General features: G+C 52.8%; 1 protein-coding gene across 2 annotated transcripts; it reads left to right on the top strand.

Moving 5' to 3' along the window:
* The first annotated feature begins 1,330 nt into the window (after positions 1-1,330).
* On the top strand, positions 1,331-21,803 carry E2F1 (E2F transcription factor 1). 2 transcript variants are annotated; one of them, XM_024105102.3, is made up of 7 exons: positions 1,331-1,994; positions 7,920-8,010; positions 9,187-9,406; positions 11,786-11,938; positions 13,797-13,911; positions 14,426-14,621; positions 17,538-21,803. In XM_024105102.3, exons 1-7 carry the CDS (start codon positions 1,755-1,757, stop codon positions 17,786-17,788), a joined length of 1,266 nt encoding a protein of 421 aa, XP_023960870.2. In that variant the 5' UTR covers positions 1,331-1,754; the 3' UTR covers positions 17,789-21,803. The 2 variants fall into 2 exon arrangements, with proteins under 2 accessions (XP_023960870.2, XP_005295523.2); XM_005295466.4 differs by having other exon boundaries at positions 1,336-1,994; positions 14,426-14,630.
* Positions 21,804-23,797: the final 1,994 nt, after the last annotated feature.

Below are 23,797 nucleotides of genomic sequence, written 5' to 3'. Positions count from 1 at the left end.
CAATTCATAAATATGCTTTCCAGTTCATTTCTTTTTTAATTTAGCCTTCTTCCTAAACGGCTTATCAGCTTCCTACACATTAGCAGACACACGGAGGGAACGTTGCTATCTATGCCATGTTTCGTGGGTGTATTACCAGAGCCCAGTGCACATTTACAGATATTAAAGGAGTCTGCTGTTATCTTTTTCCTACCCTGCCTTTTCAACTCTGGCGCATCACCTGCTGTATAATACATATTTCATGGAGGCACAAGCACAGAATAGCCAACATATCTCTGATTTTCATACCACTTAATCCTTGGGAAAGGAGATTCCGGAGTGTGGCCTCGTGATTATGTGCTGGGCTCTGTCTCGGTCAACACCATGGATTAAGCCAGGGATTGCCAGTGCTAAAAGCTTGAGTTGAAGAGCCACATTCTCAAGTTGAATGCTATCTAAGCCCCATGTTCTCTTTGAATTGGGCCCAGAGTGGAGACACCACACCCACTAACCAGGGGGATAGAATTAGAGCAAGGGGCTGGTCGTTGGGACAGCAGGGCTACAGCCCCAGCTCGGCCACCCATCTGTGTTGGACAACCACACCACTTCGCTGGGCCTTCGTCTCTCAGGTGTGTCAGATGGAGAGAATACCCACCTCCGGGGCGTTGGGAAGGCTGATTCATGTTCATAAAAGTTCTTTGGCAGCCAAGGCTGTTCAGCTTTTTGCAATGGGAAAAGCTACGTATAAGTATTTGTGGACAAACGTACTGAGCAGATCAATGCACTTGACGTCTTGGGCTGTCTGTCCCCGCTTGATCCCGCGCTGCATGCCCAGCCAGTGTGGGGGAGGGGCTGCAGCGCCATGGGAACAGGTGGGGAGACGGGTGGGATGAGGGGCAGAGCAGGCCGAGGAGCTGGGGGCAGGCGAGGGGAGCAGCGCGGACACAAGGCGAGGGGGAGCCCCCGGGGAGGGGAACGAGCCCGGGGGGGGGGGAGCGCGGTGAGACATCAGCACCACCGCAGAGCCGCTCCAAGCCGGGCCCTGCTGTACTTCCCCACCGGCCCCGGCCCCGGCCCCACGCCTCTCACCAGCCTGCACCGACCGACCGCCTCTCACCCACGCCGCTGCCCAGCGCAGCGTCCCCCAGCTCCGCGCTGATTGGCCGCGCTTCACCCCCTCCCGTCCGCGCAGTCGCTGCGATTGGGCGGCTGTCAGAAGGTTTCCTTCGTCACCGCACCGCCTCACGGCCATCCGGGTCGTAGCCAATGGGAAGGCGGAGCTGGGCCTCAATCCGGGAGCTGTGGCCAATGGAGAGGCGGTTCACCGCCGGCGTAGCCAATGGGAGCGTGGATGCGCCGCTCCGGCCGCTTTCGCGGCAAAAAGGATTTGGCGCGCAAAGGCGTGCGGGGCTGGACCAGCTGGGGACAATACCCGGGGCCGGGCCGGGGCGCGCGGGCAGCCGAGGGACCCCCAGCGGGGCGAGCAGCGGGCCCGGCGGCCAGCCCCGCTCTGTGCCCTGCGGCAGCCCTAGGCAAGGGTTGAGGCTCCGGGGTGCTGCCTAGGTGCCCTTCGCTCCGGACCCCGCCGCCGCCCCGGCTGGCTGCGCGTCCTCGGGCCTCGGCCCTCCCTGAGCATGGGACGCGCGTCCCAGGGCCAGCCCCGTCTCCTGCCGCGGGCCGCCGCCGCCCCGCGGCCCAGGGCCATGGCCCTCTGAGCCGGCTGGGGAGGGGAGCAGGGCCGGGCGCCGGGGATGTGAGCGCCCGCCGCCCGGACCATGTCTCTGGAGGGCCTGGGGGTGGCTCCGGACGGCAGCGCCTGCGTGGCCGACTTGGAGGCTCTGCTGGGGGGCGCCGGGGGCCTCCACGTGATGGAGCAGCAGATTGTGATCATCTCCACGCCGGACGCGCTCCCCACGCCTGAAGCGGAGAGCGAGGCCGAGCTGCTGCTCTTCGCCACCCCGCAGGCCCCCCGGCCGGGCCCGGCGGCGCAGAGACCGGCGCTGGGACGCCCACCGGTAACGCCACGTTAGCGCTCTCGTTTGCAGCTCGGTAGCAGCACTACTTTCCCCAGGGGATCTCCAGGCGCCCGGAGCTGGGCGGGCTTGGTCGGCTGAAAATCAGGCCCTTTGCTACCCGGAGAGCACGCGTGTTCTTTCTACGCGTGTATTTCCCCCCTCCCTCCTTGTCACTGCTAAAATTGTGTGTGTGGTGAAACGTGGCAGTTTTGTCCCAGCACAAGGCCAGAGGCTCCCCTGATGGTGCTCTAAAGAGCCCCGGAAATAAAACAAAGAAAGGAAATGGAGAGAAACTTTGCGTCAGTGCAGGGTAATCCAAGAAGGCAGATGTAATAGCCCAATTTCCCCCATACTGTGGCCATTGGCTCTACCCTCATGAAAATAAAGTGCCCTGGGAACTTTAATGGGCCACCTGTGGCCAGGGCCTCAGTTTTAGAGATCATTGAAAGAGAGGGCGCTTCTTGCATTCAGCTGTCCTAGATACAGCCTTCTCTGGGTGCTAGATAAGGCATATAGCTGGCCCTGGTGTGGCTGCTGCTCTTGGTCTTCCGGCTTCATGTGATAAAGCTCCGAAGCTCCCGAGTGAGGGAGGAACCGGCAGCACTATGTGAGTGAGGCCTGACATGAGACTGGTCGCTTGTACAGTTTTCTGAGTGTGTTCCTGAATCAGCATTTCTGCTGTTAATCGTTTACGGGGCTAAGTAGTGAGGTGGAACAGTTTCAAATGGGACATGTGAAGTTTGGTTCTGAAATATTAGCTGTTAGCTAACCTATAGGAGTGACATACCCTGGTACAATAGAGAGGAATGATAATTGCTCATGAAAATATGCAAATAAATTATTAATTGGGGGATGGTGTGCTGTATTAGTGGACATACACCAGTCATCAAAATGTGTCTCAGCTCCACTTCAGAACTAAATCCATTGAGTGGATTCTGTCTCTCCACACTTCTCAGATTGTTCTCAGATCTCACTTTGTTGTGATGACCCTTTAATGTCCATGGCAGCAGTCCGCAGTGTTATAAATGCAGAGCTTAATTTTCTGCTTCAGGATATTAAAGCCAGAGTCTTGAAAAATTCTGCTTGTCCAGTGTGGGAGTGTATACATACACAGTCAGGCATGTAACTTCTAAATAATCATTAGGATAAGCTGTGGTGAAAAGGCATTGTCTTCTACAGCATCAGCACAAGAGGGCCTTCATTGTTATTGGAGCCGCTGGATGCTACTATAATGTAACAAATACAGACTGTGCTGTGAAATATGCAGGGCTGACCCTTGCACCCATGCAGACACCCATTGTCTTCAATGGGGCTCCAAGCAGGAGTCTGCCCTTGCCTTGTTAGACCCTGATTTTGCACCAAGAACTGCAAGGGTGAACCAGCAGAGCCTTTCCTTTCTTTTGGTTTCCTGAATTGTTTTCATAAGGTTGATTTAGATACTTAAATGACTCATACTAGCATCTGCAATTAGACTGAGGCTAAAGCAACAAGGGCTTGCAGTTCTCTCTATCAGGGCAGGATCAAGCAGATCATTGTGTGGGATCCTTCTTTACTTATGCAATTTTAAGATGGAGTTTTAAGCCATCATCTGGCATTGGCCATGGCTCGTGAGTGGATCTGTCCCAGCATAAAATCCCCATGCTTTTAGTTCAGTAGAGATGGGGGGTGGGGGGAGTGAGGGAGGAGAAGACCACAACATGCTTTGCTAGTTAAACATGCTATCTTCCAGAGGCTTCTCACTGTAGTTTGAGGGGCTTGCAGGGGGCAGCAGCTTTACAGCTGATCCTTTGTTTTAACTGTTTGGGTCAGGAATCCATAATGAGTTTTCCCTGTCTGGTGTCTCCCTGCTTGTGGGGAGTGGGTGGTTGGGATGGAAAGGAGTGTTTGGTCCTTTGTGTTGTTGTACTGGAGGCGTTGCTGGTTTGTATGGTTGGACTGCTGCTTCAAGGAGGATCCTTGTTTTTGAAACCCCAAAACATGAGCTGCTTTTCTCCCAGCTGTTTGCAAAGTGCTTGTTTCAGAGGAAGTTCAAATCGGTCTCTGATTCTTTAATAAGCAATCAGCAGCATGGTGCACATAAGCTGTTCTGCACCAGCAGCTCTGGCGGGGCTACAGCCTGGTGCCTGTGGGTGGTGAAGTTCTAAACACCCTAGTGTGCATAAGCAAAGGGGGCAGAACTCTTCTTTTCAGCTCCCATGGGTGCTTCCCAGCAGTGCACTGGGATTTAGGTATCTTAACCTGACCATCAGCTGTCTAGGATAGTGAGAGTAACCACTCACTCACTCCCTGATCGCTTAAGTTGAGATGCTTCCCACCACATACGTGTCACTAGGCCTTTGGGCAGGAGGGAGTTGTCTAATCCATCTGTTTCTGTATTGTCAGGCTGTTCCCCTCTAGTAATAAAATAGGCCCCAATTACCGAGTCTCCTTCCCAAATGGCTCCTTCGTGAGCGAGATCATTTTGCGCTAAATGAGGCTAGAGGCAGGTACAGTCACAATGTACAAAGTTTTAAAGTTCTCTTGAACCGTCAACTTCTCCTGACTGCCAATGTGGTCCCAGGTAGGTTGCTGGAGCGCTGGTCTGAGCTGGAGCTTTGCCTGTTGGCACAATTGGGTGATTGAGTCAGGTGTTCCACTTGGGGCTACCCTGGAAAGCTTTGATGTCATAGAATCATAGAAGATCAGGGTTGGAAGAGACCTCAGGAGGTCATCTGGTCCAACCCCCTGCTCAAAGCAGGACCAACACCAGCTAAATTATCCCAGCCAGGGCTTTGTCAAGCTGGGCCTTAAAACCTCTAAGGGTGGAGGTTCTACCACCTCCAAGGTAACCCATTCCAGTGCTTCACCACCCTCCCAGTGAAATAGTTTTTCCTGATATCCAACCTAGACCTCCTGCACTGCAACTTGAGACTATTGCTCCTTGTTCTGTCATCTGCCACCACTGAGAACAGCCAAGCTCCATCCTCTTTGGAACCCCCCTTCAGGTAGTTGAAGGCTGCTATCAAATCCCCCCTCAATCTTTTCTTCTGCAGACTAAATAAGCCCAGTTCCCTCAGCCTCTCCTCATAAGTCATATGCCCCAGACCCCTAATCATTTTCTTTGCCCTCCACTGAACTCTTTCCAATTTGTTCACATCCATTCTGTAGTGGGGAGCCCAAAACTCGACGCAGTTTTCCAGATGTGGCCTCACCAGTGCCGAATAGAGGGGCATAATCACTTCCCTCGATCTGCTGGCAATGCTCCCCCTAATGCAGCCCAATATGCTGTTAGGCTTCTTGGCAACAAGGGCACACTGTTGTCTCATATCCAGCTTCTTGTCCACTGTAATCCCCAGATCCTTTTCACCAGTTGGTTTGTAGCTTATATCCTTGTGTGTGGCAAGTAAGCTGGGTACCAGTTAAAGACCCGAGCTCCCTACTTCCGCTAACAAATCCCATCCCATTAGTAACTGGGTGCAGGGTCTGAATAAGGCACCCAATGAAATACGTGCAGATGGGGGCCCATAGATAATGCTGTCTTGCGTCTGTACCTTTGTGAATTGCGTGAAAGGAAAGGGATTGTATTACGAGAGAATTGCAGAAAATGTTGTCGGCTGCAAGGTGGGTGACTCAGACTGGGCGTTTGCCGCATGATGAGTTATAAAACGTTGAGCACTCGTGACGGCTCGCTCTTATAAATGCTGTTCACATGAAGCAAGTGGGCGACTGTCTCCCAGTCCTGTTTTGGTTTTTCCTCTTCTGGGGCACATCTGCTTAGCAAGGACTCCTTGGCTTTGAAGTGTTCCCAAATGGCTGATGGCAGGAATCTTACAGCAGCTTCCTGAGGCATTGGAGGAATAGTGCTTCCTTCAGATGTGCTTAGAAGACAGCGTCGTGTCTTTCTAATTGGATCCCTCTAAACTCCAGCACATGGAAAATGCTTTTGGTCTCTAGCTTGGTGTTACCCACACAGCACTGAAAATGTAAAACCAGGGCAAGGGAGAAGGGCAGCTCCTCACCCCAAACTGCCTGCCAGTTCCACATTGAGCTTTCATCAGAGGCAACCTGAGGCCGAACTGAAGGATGGATTTATGATGCCAGTGCTTAATTTGTAATGAAAGCGATGTGGGGGCTCAAGCTGGGCAGCCGGATAACAGCAGCTGCTGACCGGGCACCCAGCCCTGAGGGCAGTGCTGCCAGCAGCAGCAGCACAGAAGTAAGGGTGGCATGGTGTGGTATTGCTAACTTACTTCTGCGCTGCTGCTGGCAGTGGTGCTTCCTTCAGAGCTGGGCGGCTGCTGGCTGGGAGCCCAGAGATGCTGGGGCTATGAACTGCCAAGCCTAGAGGTGCCAGGGCTCAGCGTTGGCAAGCCCTGGCACAAATTAAACACTTAATAGTGCCCATCACCAGAGTGTCAGAGGAAGGGAAAAGAGTCCAGGAATGGCCGAGATGGTGGGCTGAGGGTTTGCTGAATGCCCAGTTCACATATGGCACTTGGATGCTCTGGTGATGGTTGCTGTAGATATACCTGTTACTGGGTGTGTAACCAGCATACAGTTCTAAGGGCTGATATCAATAGTCGTAAGGTGATCACATGGAGTCAGAAAAGCATCCTCGCAGCCCCTCTGGGGGGCTTTCACGTCTCAGCACTGAGCACCAGACAGACAGACGGCTGAGTCAGGTGGCACCTGTGTGTCCATGGTGCCTTAAGTTTTTGAGCATGGAATGAGTTGTGGAAGCTTGCAGCAAGGAGGCCTACGCCACACAGTTAAGAAACAGTGCTGGAGCCCTGACAAAGGAGTGCCAGAACCAGGGCAGGGGGAGGCCCTGAGAGGGGGAAAGGGAGGAGCTTGGAGGAAGATGGGAGGGGCAGTAGGGGAGGCCTATGGGAGCAGGGAATGACTCCCCTCAGGATTCATCCCATCCTTACCTGCTTGGCTTCGGTTCACCATGGGGGGGCAGCTGTTCGGTCGGCCCTGCTGACCAACTTCCAACATTGCTCAGCTTCAGCTCTCCCCTGGACTCTCAGCAGCTCTGGCCCCATGCTCTTCCTCCCGCCCATCCCAGTCCCACCTGCAGCATCCCCGGCTCTCTCTGTGCTGACCTGGCACCTGCTAGCTTGGAGGACACTCTGTGGCCAGGGAGGGAAAGGAACTGCCTGGCCTGGCACGAGTAGATGTACGGGGATGCTGTTCTGGCTCCTAAAGGAAGTGCTAGAACACCGTTCCAGCACAACCCACACACTGTTAACAAATCATTACATGGCAGGCAGTGACCTTCCTGGGAGATCAGTCTCTTAACACACCGAGGCCACGCTGATTCAAGTACTCTCCCTGCCCTCATAGGTGTTGCTCCCCTACAACTAAGCCAAAGAGTGGGGCAGATTTCCCTTTGGTTGGCTTTGCCTGTCTGAAAGGTTAAATGCCTGTAGTTCAAGGCTCTTTATCTAAAAACCTTTGGTCCTGCTCCAGGGGATGGATTACTTGATGACCTGTTCTGTTTATCCCTCTGGGGCACCTGGCATTGGCCTGCTGTCGGAAGACAGGATACTGGGCTAGATGGACCTTTGCTCTGAGCCAGTATGGCTGTTCTTATGTTTCTTATTTTCTCATTGCTACTGGGGTGGTGGTTTGGCTCCATAATGCAAATTCTGGTGACACTGTGCAGTTAACATTTGCCATTAAATGCCCCCAAAGCCATTCTGGTCTGTGCTGAGCCCACCAGCCCAGCTGCTGATCATGATGGTGGCTTCTGCAGTAGACACTTGCCCGCTGGGAACTAGGCTGAGACCAGACTTCTATTGCATAGGCCCAATAGCTGACTGGCCATGACTTTCAGTTGGAAGTAATGTGGCTGGTGCTATTGGATCTCTGCTCTAGGGGTAACCTGCAGGGGGAGGTGATCTGTGGCATTCTGTTCCTTCACAAGCCTTCCTTCTCTTGCAGGTGAAGAGGAAGTTAGATCTGGAGACGGATCACCAGTACATAGCAGAGAGCATCCAGACATCCCGAGGCAAAGCGAAAAACCCTGTCAAAGGTACAGGTACCACTTTCTGCTGCTTCTACTCACTCAGTGTCCTTACCAGCCACTGCATCTCCCCTCCAAATGGCCTAATGGGGCTGAATCCCCAGCCGAGCTGAGCTATGATGGTTGGGACTGTGGGTCATGGAGTCCATTGCCCTCTGGAGGAGATCAGGGCCTTCATTGTTGCAGCATCTACCCCTTCTCCCACTGCAGCCTCTGACCTGCTCCATCCCTCTGTGCAGAGCCAGCTCTGGGACTTCCTCAGCTGACCCAACTCTACTAAAGGGTGGTGGGTGTAAATTCAAGCCTCTTGGGTGTTAAGTCCTGCTCTGCCTTCCCTTTTCTCACTGGTTTGGGCATAAATAGGCATGCCCCCAGCAGCTGGGTTCCTGTGCAGCCTGTTCCGGCTTGTGCTTTCCAGTAGCCTGTCCAGGAATCAAGCTGTAGGTTTTTAGCAGTGCTTCACGTACCTCTGGAATTGGGCTTGGGCTCTTGAGTTGTCTGGTGGTGGTGACAGACTGCTTCACGCATTCTGGCCTGCCCTTGAGGCTAGAGCACTTGGGAACCTCATGGGAGCATTTGTTTCATGCCATCATGTTATCCCACTGGCACCAGAATTAACACACTATGCAGAGCCTGTGATCACAAGTCTCGCCTGGACAGACAAACTACCCAGAACTGTGCCAGGCTGCCCTGCGCTTTAGCAGTGGATGTGCAGCACATGGAGGCTAGAGATGCAACGCCCCATCTCAAGTGGGATGACAGGAATGTTGCTGATGGAACAGGTCTGGGCTTCAGTTGTTAAAGCAATAACTGATTTGCCTGTGGGCATTGTCACAGGGGTCGAAAACTGGCTGAAGGACTGTATGCAAAGGATTACAATGGCAATGAGATTGCAGTATAGTGGGGTCAGTGCCCAGGTATCAAATGGAAATGATGCTCATTAATCTAGGTGCATAGGGAGTAAAGGGGTTAAACCTGCAGATGCCGGCCCCCCCAAAAAAGCGCTGTGTTAATGGACCACAGTGAATCCTGATGTTAGAGTAAACACGGGAGCCCCCAAGACTGGGCGCTGAGCCCCTTTCCAGTGGGTGCCAGGTGGGAGTGCTGAAGGAAGACTCCACTCACTGAGTTTTTGTGTTGTCACTTCTATATAAATCTGTAACAAGCAACTTTAATTGCTCGCAGGTGTGAAATCTCCTGGGGAGAAGTCCCGCTATGAAACCTCTCTGAACCTGACCACCAAGCGTTTCCTGGAGCTGCTAAGCCAGTCACCAGATGGGGTGGTGGATCTCAACTGGGCAGCGGAGGTCCTGAAAGTGCAGAAGAGGCGGATCTACGACATCACCAATGTCCTGGAGGGCATTCAGCTAATCACCAAGAAATCCAAGAACAACATCCAGTGGCTGTACGTATGAGCACCAAGCGCTTTGTTGTGCAGCCAGCATGGGTGTAACTGGTTGGGGCTCTTTGAGCACATCTACCTGGCAAGCAGAACCCATGGCAGCTATGGCACTAAAATGTGTAGACATTTGGGCTCAGGCTGGAGCTCGGACTCTGTAGCCTAGGGAGCGGGGTGGGCTTGGCTTCAGAGCCCATGCTCCAGCCCGAATGTCTACACAGCTATTTTTAGCACTCATGCTATAACCCTGGGCTCTGAGGCTCATTGCCACAGGTTTCTGCTTGCCGTGTAGACACATCTTTAGGTTCCCTTTCATGCTCAGTATTCCCCGGCACTGGTCATTATGTGAGCTCAACTGGTGCAGTCCTCTAGAGCTGAGTCAGAGTTTAGAGAGTACTAGATTATGGCTGCATTTTTTGGCTGTATGTTTAAATGCCCCAAGTGTACTGCCCTTACTGTGTTAAAGTGCTTCCACTGGGAAACTAAGTGTCTCTTTTTTCCCCTTTCCTCCAGTGAGTTCTCTGGGAACTTCTCCCCGGGCATTTGGATCTCAGAAGGGGCCAGTTTTGTACATAACTCTACATTTTGTTGACCCATGAACAACCCTTTACCATCCTCAGGTGCCTTCTGCCTGAAGCCTCAAAAAGCTTCACAAACAAGCCTTGCAACTTCCTTGGGAGCTGAGCTGGCATCATTCCCATTTTACAGATGGGGAAACCGAGGCACAGGGAAGTGAGTTGTCTAGGGTCACACAGGGAGTCTGTGACCAGAGCTGGAATTAAACCCAGTTCTGAATTTCAACCCAGTGCCTTAACCCTAAAGTTTCCTACATAAAATGCTCTTTAAAAAAAGAGTCCTAATTTGCATGAAATCAGAAATTCATGTGCAATGGCAGAGTGGTTAAGGCACTTGATTATGATTGTGAAGGTCCTGGGTTCGAGGCTTGCTCAATCCCACGCTGAAAGTTCACCCAACTGCTGAACAGGAACCTAATCCGTTGGGTTAGGGCAGTCAAAGGGGGTCAGACATGAAGCTGGTCGCATCGCATCACTCCCTTGTGTACTATTGGCTCTGACACGCTTTAACTGCGGTCAGCTCGATGAGCCAATGGCTATGGGTGACTTTAACTAAAATCAGAATAAACTTACCCTACCCTACCCTACCCTGCCCAAAAAATAAAATAAATTAAATAAATTAATGGAGATATCCTATCTCCTAGAACTGGAAGGGACCTTGAAAGGTCATCGAGTCCAGCCCCCTGCCTTCACTAGCAGGACCAAGTACTGCTTTTGCCCCCGATCCCTAAGTGGCCCCCTCAAGGATTGAACTCACAACCCTGGGTTTAGCAGGTCAATGCTCCAACCACTGAGCTAACCGTTCTCCTCCCCCCCCCCAATGTTGTGGGGAAGCCCGTTGGTCTGTATTTTAAAGTAATGGCTCAAGTCTGTTGCTTACAATAGTGGGTGCAGGGACTTGGGCCCTCACCCCACAACACTGGAGAATGGCTCTATTGAATCTGTGTCCAAGCGTCCACCTGAATAATGCCCTGGGTGGAGCTCTGTGGGCAGTTCCCAGTTCTGGGCACTGACTGGCCTATGTCATGTGTGGCTGTTGTGTTTGCACCTGGAGCATCTGAGTTTCAAGGATAGCTCCAGCCTGTCCCCTCTCAGGCTAATGTGGTCGGAGGTGTCAGGCCTACAAGGCTAGCAGGGTAGTGTTCATGGTGAGTGTCCCCTAGTGGCTGGCCGTGCAAGAGAGGAGGCTGCGGGGTGAATGCTGTTTTGAGGATAGCCTCTAGTGCCCTGCCACAGGGCTGAGCAGGGAAGGAGAGAATCACCCAAGAGGCTGTGGTGCAGCCCCTCAGCATGCAAAGCCGCTGCCCCTTGGGAAGGCAGGTGCTTGCAGTGGTGGGTGTGGGAGACCCTGCACTTGGGTGCATGGGGGGGACACTGATACAGGAGGGAGTGTGGACCTATGCTTTAGGGCAGGGCTGAACTTTCCTTTGTGTTGAGTGGTGCTTAGCACCTTGGGGGTTACTGAAAACAAATAGTGGCCATGGCCCTTGGGGTCAAACTAGCTAGAGCCCCTTCCCCAGTCCTCTGCCTTGGCCTATGTGACTGGCACCAGATGGCCATGGTGGAGGTGGAATTCCCTGCCTCACCCTTCCCTGTTTCATGACTTCATTTCCTGGCTTGCCAGCTGACAAAGCAATTGTTGCCAGAGAGTGCAGCCTCAAGTGTCTACGTGTGGGAGGTAAGGGGACAGGTGGCTACAGATGGGTGTAATCCCCACACCTCCGATTGCTCTGCAGAACACTCTGTTACATAGCAAGGGCAATGACAGCCTGGACCTGAACACGACTGACCCGAGTGTTCTGTTTCCTAGGGGCAGCCAGTCAGCTGTGGGGAACACCAGTAAGTACCAGGTGCTGGAGAAGGAAATCCGTGACCTTCAGGTGGCTGAGCAGCAGCTGGATGACCTCCTCCAGATGTGCACCGTCCAGCTCAAGCTCCTCACTGAGGACCCTGAGAATCAGCAATATCCTTGTCTGAGTGGCGCTGCGGGAGCTGCTTTACTACATAGTGAGATCTGGGAGCTGCAATGCCTGTTCTGTGTGGCTCTGTTCTAATAGCTTCACAGCTACCAATCTGCAGGGTAGCCTCAAGGAGCTAAACGTGCCAGCCAAGGGGTGGTATCTTGTCTCTGTTGCCTCCCCTCTGAGCTGATGGAAAGCCCTGTACCTGGCAGATAGTTTTGACAGTTGATCTCAGGCTGGGCTACAGGGCCCATTTGCTTAAGGAGCAGCAGTGTTGCGAAGGAGTTGCGTTCCTTGCTCCATGTGTCTGGGAGTATGCGCTCTAGTGCGAGTGAGGTCATTGCTTTCGCCGTAGCGTAGTCTCCACTGACCATTTTGTTCAAACCGTACAGAGCTGCTTATTGTCACAGTACAGATGATACCAGCCGATTCCCATGGGGAATGGGTAACTTTATCCTTAAAGGGGGCATGCTAAAAAGTCTTGGTGTCCGTATCTGTTACTGTGACCCCTGGTGCCTGACGTGGAGAAGGGCTTTAGAGTTCGGACTCCTCATGGTTCATCCCATTGATTTGCTCTTGGGCATTTTGCTCAGCATGGGCAAATCCTTTCAGCTTTGCTTTCTGGTTCAGCAAGGTCTGGGCTGCGAATGCTGTGGGGGAGGCAGGTTGTTTGGCTCAAGCCAGAATTGATTATATCTAAATCTCTAGTGTCGTGGAAACGTTTCTGTTCATGTCGAGGTTTTGTAAAACTTATAGTAAACCAAAACATCTGGGGCTGGATTCCTTCCCTGTGCCGGCCAGTCTGCAGCCAGGGTGTAGTTCCTTTAGGCTTGTGGCTCTGCTGGTTTTTGCATACTCCCTTGCAAACCACATACCACTTCTGCTCTTCTCTTTAACGGCTCACAACTGTTACGTGTCCTACATGCTTGTGTCATGAGCCACGTTGCTTTTTTGTTGTAAGTGGTCTGTGGGCTGCCATTTCTATGCAGTGGAGTCGTGCCTATTAGTGAAGAATGGGAGGAGGGGTGAAGCCATTGCTCCAGGTCCTTGGCAAGCAGCAGCTATTCAGAGTCACATGGAAGATCGCTTCAGTTGTAGGCAACCAGCAGTGAGCATGCAGACCTGCATTAATTCCCCATCCCCTTCTGCTACCTGATTTCTCATCTGCTGTGCAGCCCAAGTGCTTCTGTTGTCAGAAGTTCACGACTGCAGCTGGGAATTGCAATGCCAAATGCGGCATCTAGGCCTCTGTGAATGCTAGTATTCTTAAATCACTAATCTCTTGCCCTAAGTCGGGGCTGGGGGCTCAGGATTTGAGTGGCTTCTCGACCAGGTATATCAGGCATCTGCCATTGTCACACAGCACAAATAATTCAGACAACTTCTGTCTCTTGCAGGGCTGTGGAAAGGGGTTTATAGGCTTTGGGCATGGCCAGGGGGATGGGGCCCTTACAGCTCAGATACTGTGTATGTGTGTGTGGAGATGCTGTAGTTACACAATGGATAGCTGTAAGCAGTGATGACCACCAGGGTATCGGGTAGAGTGTGGGATGGACACGCATGAACATCTCTGTAACACTGCAGAGGTTAGTATGTTCCTGCCTTGAGTGCACTGTCAAACGCGAAGTGCTTTGAGCATCAGAAGTGTACCTCTGTCCCAATCACTGCACGCCCTGGAGTAAGTCACTGCCTGCGTGTTGGTGAGTTGAATGCTTAGGCAGCTGCTTGTGGTTAGGGTCTGACAGTTCCCCAGCTCCTGAGTCCCGCTAGCTATTGTATCCAACTTGTAAAGCTGTCTCTGGTCCGGATGGAAGGGAACAGCCACCAGCCTTCCAGTGAATACTCCTTGACTGAGTGCACCTCTGCTTATGTGACCTGCCAAGACCTTCGCAGCATCGCAGACCCCTCTGAGCAAATGGTGATGGTGATAAAAGCCCCTCCAGAGACCCAGCTGCAAGTTTTAGACCCAGCAGAGGTAACCCCTCCCTCCATGCCCCTTCCCATTGCAGCTCTTCCTGGTGCAGTGCCCGGGGCCATCCTTCTGCAGCCGGCTATCCCACCTTGTCGCATTGCTGTGCGCAGGGCTCCCTGTTCGTAGGTGCCTGGATCAGCAGGGGGGAATAAAGCCTCCTGCTCCAAGAACTGCTCACCTGACGCTAACCTCTCAACCTTGGCAGCCTGGGTGACTTCACGCTGCCTGCGTTCGTGCTGCTACTCCCGGCAGGGGCCTGAATTCCCTACGAGGGGCTGGTCTCCTGAGCTTAGCAGGCCGTTACCCACGGGGGTTGCTTGATGGCTCACTCCCCCTTTGGGGGGCCGGTGGAAGCTGTCAGGTCTGTGCTTTCTGGCATGCCTTGCTCTGCTCTCTGGATCTACGTGAGTTGGCACGGCTGTGGGGCATCCAGCCTACATAAGAACTCTGCCCTTGGCAAGCCCATGAAGGCTGTGTTCCCTTGCTATTAGTGGTTCTTTTTGCTCGTCTCTTTCAGGCTTTCCAGGTTTCCTTGAAAAGCACCCAGGGCCCTATCGACGTGTTCCTGTGCCCAGAAGACAGCTCTGGGGTCTGTAGCCCAGTCAAGAGTCCTTTCAAAGCAACTGCTGAGGAATCGTCCCCTGGTTCTTCTGAGGCAGCAGCCTCCCCGCTCCTGCACCCCACCCCGGACGTGAACTTGCCATTGCTGCCTGGTGAGCAAGGTGTGTATGGGAACAGGGCATCTTCCCTGGCTTTCAGAGCCTGCTTCGCAGTCGGGGAAGTGCCATGTGAATGTGGAGGGGCTTGGCGGGCTCAGCACTAGACACAGCTCAAAGGGACCCAGCGGTGGGTGGGTTGGTTCTGGTTGCTCATGGAGCTGCAGGGTTGGAACAATCCGGCCAGGCAAAACAATGCTCAGCTTCACAGTGCGTGTCTCAGACCAGAAACGCAGCGTAGTAAATATACAGGGAATTAATGGGGATGTGGGGGGGAAAATACTGTCCCTGTTGCACAGTGGGGGTGACAGTTGCAGATGGGTATTGCGTACTGTTTCTGTAGTGATATCACAGATGCGGGGAGGGTCTGGCTGACTCTGGTGCCTGGTTCCCATGACTGGTAGGTTGTGTCTGGCGGGCCAAAGCACAGCTAGTGGACTTGCCATGGCTCAGGGAGAGGACCTGGCAAGTGGCCCAACCCTCACCCACCCACTTGGATGACTCAAACGGCCAAACAGGTTTAGTCAGGACTATAAATCATGGCTCTTTAGACTTGGGAGGAGACTGATTTTTCTAAGTCAACTCTGAAAACTCCCTGTTGGGCTGGAAGCTCCAGCCCTGGTAGGGGCTTGGAATGAAAGTGACACCTTAGCTGTAGCACGGCTTGCACGTTGGGATCCCAGAGGGGAAACCCAGCCCCCTCGAGAATGCTGCTCTTTCCCAACGCCTGGGTATGTAGCGGTGGAGCTGCTCCCCAGCTTGGCTCTGCCTGAGCCACCCCTTGTGCGTGTGTTTGGCCAGGTTTGCCCTCGGCCACAGTCACTCCTGGGAGGAGTTCACCTGCCTTGCCCTCTAAATCATAGCTATGCTTATCGCAGGTAGAGACTGGTGGAGGGCTGGGCCCCAGAACTGTGCTAGTGGCTGAGGCGTGCCTCCCCGGGTACGTGCCTCCCCGTCCTCTGAGCCTGGCTGCAGTTAGGGGCATAGCCAGACTAGCTAAGAACACCGATAGTATTTTGGGGGTGGGGAGATGGTAATGCTCTGGGCCAATTACCTGACTCTGCTCTAGCCTCAGATTCCCTTTCCCTGCCTCAGCGTCCCTCTCCCTAGTCTAACTTTGTCTGGCCCCCTGGGTTTCAAGGTGCAGGCTGCGTGTGTACTGTTCCCTGGGAGCGAGGCCCCAGCCTGCTCTCTCTGGGAAGGCTTGCTTCCTTAGTCCTGCTGTCACCCCCGCCCTGGCTAAGTGCTTGTGCTGCTCCTCTGAGGAGTGGTAGGTGTGCTTCCTCCCTGTTAGCAAAGCTGTTTAACCACATGCGGGGGGCTGGGGGGGTGTTTACTCCCCATTCCAATGCCCATGACAAGGGGGCTCTGATTATCTCCAATGGCTTGGTGGTGGGGGGGAGGAGACCATTCAGGGCATGAGATCTGAAGGAACACCTCGAGCTGTCCCCACAAACAGGAGCAGGTGGTGCAGATACTCTAACATGCGTTGTCACATGCTCCAAGGGCAAGGCCCTGCAGCATCTGTCTGCTCTCTGCCGGGCAGGTGACCATGGCCCATCATGGAGATGGCTATGCTGGGTCGCTGCCAGGGGTTGGCACGCAGAAGGGAAGGATGTTGATTGCCCAGCCAGCTGCAGGAAAAGGCATTTTCAGTCAGTATTCTCAAAGCAGTTGTGGGCCCCACACTTGACTCCTTCCTGACGAAAGGTGTGGAAACCTCGGCGGGGCAAATGCCAGTGCTGACGTCTGTTCTGGACGCCACCCCAGGCTACTGGCAGCTCCTCCATCTTACCTGGATGGATCCTTGCCCGGGCCCCAGTCTCAGCTGGTTATTAGGAGAGCCAAGGAACTGCCCCACCCACAGCTGCCTCCCTCCAGGCACACACATGGCGCAGTGGAGGATCCTTGCGATACTCCACACCAGAGCATCTGAGGGGCAGAAGAGCAGCTGCCCAGCTCTGAGGCAGCACCTCTGCTTAATCAGTTCCACCTACCGCTCCTGGTAATGACAAACCAGCGTGAGCGACAGGTTTCTCCGTAACCTTCCTCCAGCAGAGGGACGCTATCCTGCTAGGACTGGCACATCCAATGTGAAGAGCAGTAACCTGTCCCGCTTCAGAGCTGCTAGAATTCAAACTAAGAATGGACTTTAGCTGTGGAATGATAACCCAGGGCTGAGCTCCCAAAGCCAGATCCGGCCCCTCTCTAATTCAAACCATCACCTTGCTGCGAATGAACTGATGACTCTGCTGGAGCACTGACAGGTGCTAATATTAGACACTTGCTATTAATTACATAGCAGGCTCCTGGCTGGGGTTAGGTCTGCATATGAATTGAGAAATGCAACTCTTTAACCCTTCTAGTGAATAGGACCTGTCAAGGTCTCCGGACTTCTTCCTTAGCCGTTCGCTCCAGCCAGTGGAAGGCTAGTTCTTCCCTCATGTATTTTAAACCAAACCTGTGTTCCTGGAAGACCCCACAAGCATGGCCCCTGGGCCAGGTTATTCCCCCAGGAGCAAGCTGCAGTCTCATGTGCAGGGAGAAAACAAACTCACAAGTCTCTGGTGGTGGCTGCTGCTTGCCATTGTGTCTCTTCTGGATCTGCTTGTAGGTAGTGAGCTCCTGGGGGCAGAGCTGTCTGTGTGTGTCTGTACAGCACTGAGCACGTGGGGCTTTAACTAGTGATCAGACCTGTCTGGGCAGGGGGTGGATAGCTGATGGGATAATGCAATAGCCACGGGATGGTGGATGGGGAGGTTGATGGCCCCGTAGGAAGATGCTGTAGCCCCCATGGGTTGGGACAATGCAGCAGCCCTCTGGGGTGGGGTTGGTAGCCTGGTGGGCTATTCTAAAGTGCTGTCCTTCAGCTCTGCACACCCCATCTCAGTGACCCATTGCCTGTCTCTGCAGAGCCCCTCCTGCCTGGGGAGAACGCGCTGCCACTGAAGTGCGTGGCTGATGAGGTGAGTCTCTCACCGCTGGCCTCTGTGGATGCTCTGCTGGAGCAGAACAAGGATGACTTCTCCAGCTTCCTCCCGGACGAATTCATCAACCTGTCTCCACCCCAGCCCCAGGACTACCATTTCGGCCTGGAGGAGGGCGAGGGCATCAGCGAGCTCTTCGACTGTGACTTCGGGGACTTTGCACCCTTGGACTTCTGACTGCCTCCCGTGGAGCCGCTGTGCCACGAGCGCACAGCTGGGTGGGGCCGCTCCTCCTGGGTGCTGATGCCTGAATGTGATGCTGCAGCTGACTCCGGCTCTGTGGCTGGAGGAGGCTTGGGACTTGGGAGCAGACGCGCTGGAGACAGGGGCTGAAGCAAATGGGGTTTGTGGGTAGTGAGAGTTTTGGTAAATGGCTGCATGGGTGGGGTTTGCTGGAAGGGGGGAAGGTGTGGGAAACCTCACAGCCTCTCCCTGCCGTGCTCCGCGCCCTCCTGGGAATGCGGAGTGCTGTCGCTGTCTCCTCCCGCCTCACGCATGTGCCTTTCCTCCACGAGCCCATTCCCCTGCGGGGAGCTCTGCTTTGTGGTCCATGCCCCTGCGGGGATAGGCCGTGTGGCCGCTGCCATAGTAACAAAGGCCGCTTAACTTATTCTCCCCTAACCACCTCAGACTCCTGCCTTAGAGCTTCTGTTGTTGTGGGCAGGCCCCTCTCTCGAGCTGCAGAGCCAGATACGTCCCTCCTGCTGCAGGAGCCATTTTCCCCCCTCTTGCCTTAATGATTGTGGGTGATGTTGATCTTTCCACTGAGGAGCGACTACCTGGCCTGCAGATGCAGCCCCTCTAGAGCACCAGAGGCAATGAGGCTTTGCTCTGCTAGTCTCCTAACTTGGCTGTGGGATCGGCAGCAGGAGACGTGTGTCTCCTGGCTTAGCTGCAACCTAGCACCAATTCCCTGCTGCTTAGGTATCTCCCTGTAGGCCAGAGCTGCCTCCATGGTGGTAAGCTGTCTCTTGGCCTCTGCCTGGCAAGGCATGCCCTCATTCAGGAATGTAAATAGTAGTGACAGGGTGGCCTGCTGAGGAGTGCCAGGCTGGTGTGGGGTGCAGGGGAACCACTGTATGTATGTCTACCCGTTGGGTAGTGCCTGTGACCAGGGTCTGGCTTATGCTTCAAAAAAAAAGGGTGGGGTCTGTTTAACAGCCAGCTGGCTGTGGCAGAGCCCCACTTTCTGGCTCCCCAGGTAACAGGGAAATGTGCAGAACTGAAATTCCCAGACCGGCCTTGGGGGCTCCTGGATCCAAGCGGGGAGGGGCGTACGAAGGCCAGATACAGCATGACACTGGCTCTTGGTTCTCAAAGGTTCCTTGTTAGAGCTTTAAGGAGAGTCCTGTGTAGATTGATTTTATTTATTTTATGTGTTTGTTCCCGTGGGGACAGCTCTGATTTCCCAGGTGGAATGTGTGCGGTTGAGCTGTGTTGTGTAGGAATTAGCGCTCTACTAGGAGGTAAATAGCGTGATGCTTTCCCAGGGCGGAGCTGTTAGTACTGAGGGGATTTTGTTTCGAAGTGGAAGGCAGCTGTGGTCTAGAGATCCTGACACAAAGCTAGGAGTCAATTCCCAGCTCTGCCACAGATGTGCTGGGGCATGTCACTTAACCTCCCGGTGCCTCTGTCTCCCCCTGCCAAACAGAGCCCGGGAGATTGCCCCACCTGTGGCAAAGCGCTGTGGGATGTCCAGATGGCAAGTGCAGTTTATTATTTATTATTTATATGGTCTAGAAGGTCCATGTGAGGCTTCTGGAAGGGGTCTCTGTTTGCTTGTGTGTGTGTGTGTGTGTGTGTGTGTGTGTGTGTGTGCATGTGTACGTTGTGTACTGTGTCCCCAAGTGGGCGACTGCCAGAAGTAGGAATTGTGGGTGGAAAGGAGGCCATTTTGTGTTCTGTTAAGCTAGAGAGTGCCAGCTGTTAAATAAAGAGTCGCAGAGCTCCTTTCATACAATCCACTTGCAAAGCTGGCTGGTAGGTGAGGGGGACAGTGTGGGAGCTCACTAGCTGGGTACTGGACCGGAACAGGGGGCATCGTAGCATCTCTGTGAGGTAAAATATATGTGACTGGTGGGAAGGGAAGCTGGTGGGCTGAACGGGCTATTTATTGTAGACAGGAAACGAGTAGCAGACGTGTCTGATAGAGGGGAAGGGTGGGGAGGTGAATCTGAGGCAGGAGGGAAACTCTGCCTGGAGATGCCAGGGATGCACAGTGGAAGCAACTTAGTCACGGAAGGGAAGTGGGCGAAGAAATAATAAAAAGGAAAAGTGAAGCAGGCTCCAGGGAAGCCTTGGAGGGTTTTGTGTTCCATGCCGAGTGGTGGTGACCAAGTCGGACCCTTTCGTGCCCAGCTGTCCATTGGGCATAGGCGGGATGGCAACCAGTGCAGTTCCTGTGTGGCTCTGTGCCTCCCTTGCCAGAGAAATCTGGCAGACAAGGCCCTGGCCTGGCAGGGGTTTTCTCACTTATAAAGAGACAAGGATCCTTTGGGTAGGGGAAGCTCTGATCTGCCTCCGTTTCCTCTCACTGCGTGCTGGCGTCAGCATGCCCAGGCCATGGGCTCACTCTCCTAACGTCTCATACAGAGAGATGAGAGGCTGCACAGACCTGGCCCTTTCCATTGCAGGGCCCCCACCTACTCTCCTGGCAGAGTTGGAGGGAGTGGCTGATTTGGTGGCTGGTCATGAGCACCCAAAACTCTCGCTAGTCCTGGCTGCATGAGGGAGGCAGGCTGGAAGTGCCATAACTGGACCTGGTTCTATCATGTAGAGCAGCCGCCCGTTCTCTTCTGTACCTTTCCTACACTGCTATCAGCTGCCTGAGTAGAGCAGAGGAGATAAGTTCTCCTGGCACAAACTCTAGTAGGGCTGTGAGGCTGCTGCACCAAAGCTTAAGCAACTAACAACCAGGTATGACCCATCCTGGCTGCATGAGTCCTGGAGCCATCCCACACTCAGGAAGATGGATAATCCACTTCCCAGCACAGGGAACTACAGCTGACCCTGCCAGTAGCCCTAGTGAGCAGCACGTTCTGTTGGCTGAAGTAACTGTTGTGGTGGGGTTCCCCCCTCCTGTGTATGGAGTGGATTCTGAGAGGGGGTGGGGCCGATACAAAGGCTGTTCTGGGGCAGCTCCTTTGCTGACAGAGTTGGACAGGCCATGAACCAAAGTTTTCATGGGGTTGGCAGAACAGTAATGCTGACTCGCTGGCTATTTAGTGTAGGGATGGATGATCCCTGGGGGGTCAGATAAGCGTGCACGGTTTTGAGTTCTCATGGGATTCCCAGGTGCTTTCTGCTCCCTAGAGTGCTGTGAGCAGAACCACCCACAGGATTCCAGCTGGAGATCAAGACCAAAGCATGGACGGAGGCTCAGAAAAATGGGTGTGCTGGCGTCTCCAAGCTGCTTCCACGTGGGTCTTGGGTAAATCTCATCCTGCCAGAACTGTCGCCAGTAGCCTGTCCCCTTCCTGGATGTCATGGAGGGCTGGAGGACCAGCTGAGTCCCCATCCCAATGCAAACCTAATGCAATTAGCTTTGACATTCCTGACATGCACTGGAACAGAAACTGACCAAACCTTGTAGACAATGATTTTCTTTTTGGGGTGGGTGGGGGGAAGAGGATAGAATCCATGGTGGTGTTTTGGCCTAAATGTCTGGAGAATTGTGCTGGTGCCCTCGCTCCCCTCTATCAGGGAGTTATCCAGGCTTAGCCAGGGAACAGTTTGTTGTGGTGTTAAATAAAACTGAAAGCACAACAGAACAAGAGTTCCTCCAGCTCTAGTGCCCAGCCAAAGAGGGAGGTGGCACAGGCCTCTGCCGAAGGGGATTATAGGACTGGAACGGCTCTCTGTGTTGCAGGTTGGGGTACCGGGGAAGAGGAGGTCCAGGGTTAGGGAAAAGACCTAAATGTATGTTGGGGGGGTGGGGGGGAAGAAGAAAGGACAGAAGAAAACAGAAGTGGGTTTCCTCCCTTGTATCTTAAGTGCCTGGGCAGCGCTGCCTGTCCTGCTCGGGCAGCTGGTTTTCCTGTCGCATCCCCGGACTCCTATGAACTGTTGCAGTTCCTGAACTTTGAACAATCGAATCCACAGGTGGAAACGCATTTTCATCTATTGCCTTTTAATGAGCTTTGTGTACTGTTGTGCTTTGTGTTTTAATAAACATTTCTACTGAGTCTCTGAACTCCTGGCCAGTGTCTGTTCATCTGTTGGGGGGCATGGCAGGTCACTGGACTAAATCCTCATCTGCTGAGAAGCCAGAGGGCTGGAGAGGGCCCTGGCCAGGCTGGCTCACCAAAGTGCTGTAGAATTTCTCTGACCACTCCCCTGCTTGTACAATTCTAGTGCCCAGCCCCTGTGGGTCTGAGTTGGGGAAGCAGCAGTCCACAGGGAGTGGGGGACGGCCCTTTGGCACTTGTGCTGTGTCCTGTGAGAGCCTCAAGCTCTGCACTTGTCAGCCTGAGCCCATCTGTCCCCTGCTGAAAAACCATTGTATGTATGGGGACGTAGGCAGCTCCCTTCAGTCCCAGGGACTTCAGCACAGCTAAGCTATTCCTGGCCTGCAGTCATGCACTTGATCTTGGGCTACTGTTCTAGAACGCCCACCCGCCGCCTCTGAGGTAACTTTGGTGCTTCTCCGCTGTAGACCTCAGTGCTTTAGGGATTCAGCTTCATTATCTCCATCATACAGCTGGGTGCACTGTAGGTACACCGATGAGGTGACCAGCCCATAGTCACACGGGAGAAGAACCAGGTCTCCTAATGCTGTTTCCTATACCCAATCTTCTGCAGCACACTCGCTGTCGGGTAGCGAGGATGAGTAAATAGCTGCTCTGGAGATGAAGAGTCTTCGTTCTGTGCTTGCTCCGGACCCCCTCGTGGTAGGTGCCGTACAATGATGGGGAAGCCTAAGCACTATGGTAATACAAATTCCAATGACCATTGCAGGCAGGCACCCTGATCGGCTCTTTGCATTGACTTTGGGCAAATGGCTATTGCTGAAAAGATTTTCCTCTTACTGAAGGAAACTCATCGTGTCAGATGCCATCAGGTGGTCGAGGGACATCTACATAGAACACCTCACTGGACATCAGCAATACCAGGAGGGATGAGCTGGAGTACCAATGAGAAGCACAGTCAGAAAAGTAACAAATACTTTCCTCATGCATTGGTTGTCCATTTAGAAAATACAATCTAATTCTCAATTACTGAGGGACAATCTCCACTCATTGACATATTGTACTTTCCACAACCAAATCTCTGTACAACTTTTTATGAGTGACACACCTGAGTATTCGGATTCTAAAATCTAAACTATATTCTTAAATCTATTCACCTAAATTTGGGTTATTGCTGATTTATGTACTCTATGTATCATATGACTTTAGATTATCCACAAATACAAAATTTGTTTTTAAACGCTATACCTAGATGTACAGACACTCTTTTCCCAACCTCTGTATTATATAATTTTTTTAACATTGGCTTTAATAATTTTTTTAAAAATGGGACATGGTGTCTGCGTGGGAGATGACGCAGGTGAAGAATGTTTATTTAAAATAGGCAATGCTTTAGAGACAAAGTCAAACATACAACTATTGCAGCTTTAATTAGCGGAAAGAAATACTAAAGCTTGCCTATGCAAAGCTATAGAATCCTTAAGAACTCCATGTTTAATTGCTTCCCTATATTTTCTCAAAAACTGACTTTTTTGTAATGGCTGTAACATTTTCTCCCACTGTGACCCTATTTCCAGGGTCTGTTGGCTATTTTATTGAAAGCAATAGCATCTAGTTTATGAAAGGAATTGAGCATGACTTCAGACTCAAAATAGTCAAATATTGGGTAAGTTAACTTCAATAGGAAGAGAGGCTGGTAGTTTAGAAATAAAAGCTTTCTCAGCCAGCCACTCTTAATAGACATGAGCAAAGTGGGGACTGATCTGTCCTTAGAGAAACCTTATTGACATCAGGGCCACTTGAAGTCACTGCATCAGCTGTTAAAAATGCATCTAGTGTGTGTTTTCCTGGCATGAGTGGCTTTCAAACCAAACTCTGGCTGAGAGATTTGTAAACAGTGGATTGTTTTGGGTGGGGGAGAATCTGAGTCCTACCATGAAGAATACAAATGTACCGTAAAGCAAAAATTTCCAGAGGACAAAAGTGACACTGTACTTTG

This window comes from Chrysemys picta, chromosome 13, assembly GCF_011386835.1.
Source record: "Chrysemys picta bellii isolate R12L10 chromosome 13, ASM1138683v2, whole genome shotgun sequence".
In the NCBI taxonomy this organism is placed as follows: Eukaryota; Metazoa; Chordata; order Testudines; family Emydidae; genus Chrysemys; species Chrysemys picta.
The sequence above is the reverse complement of the archived record's forward strand: the minus strand, read 5'-3'. Positions and strand labels throughout refer to the sequence as shown.

Coding starts and splice junctions, on each gene's coding strand:
- E2F1 (XM_005295466.4), top strand. CDS start 1,755: ATGTCTCTGGAGGGCCTGGGGGTGGCTCCGGACGGCAGCGCCTGCGTG. Junction 11,939..13,796: donor GAGGACCCTGAGAATCAGCA/ATATCCTTGTCT, acceptor GACTGAGTGCAC/CTCTGCTTATGTGACCTGCC. Junction 13,912..14,425: donor AAGTTTTAGACCCAGCAGAG/GTAACCCCTCCC, acceptor CGTCTCTTTCAG/GCTTTCCAGGTTTCCTTGAA.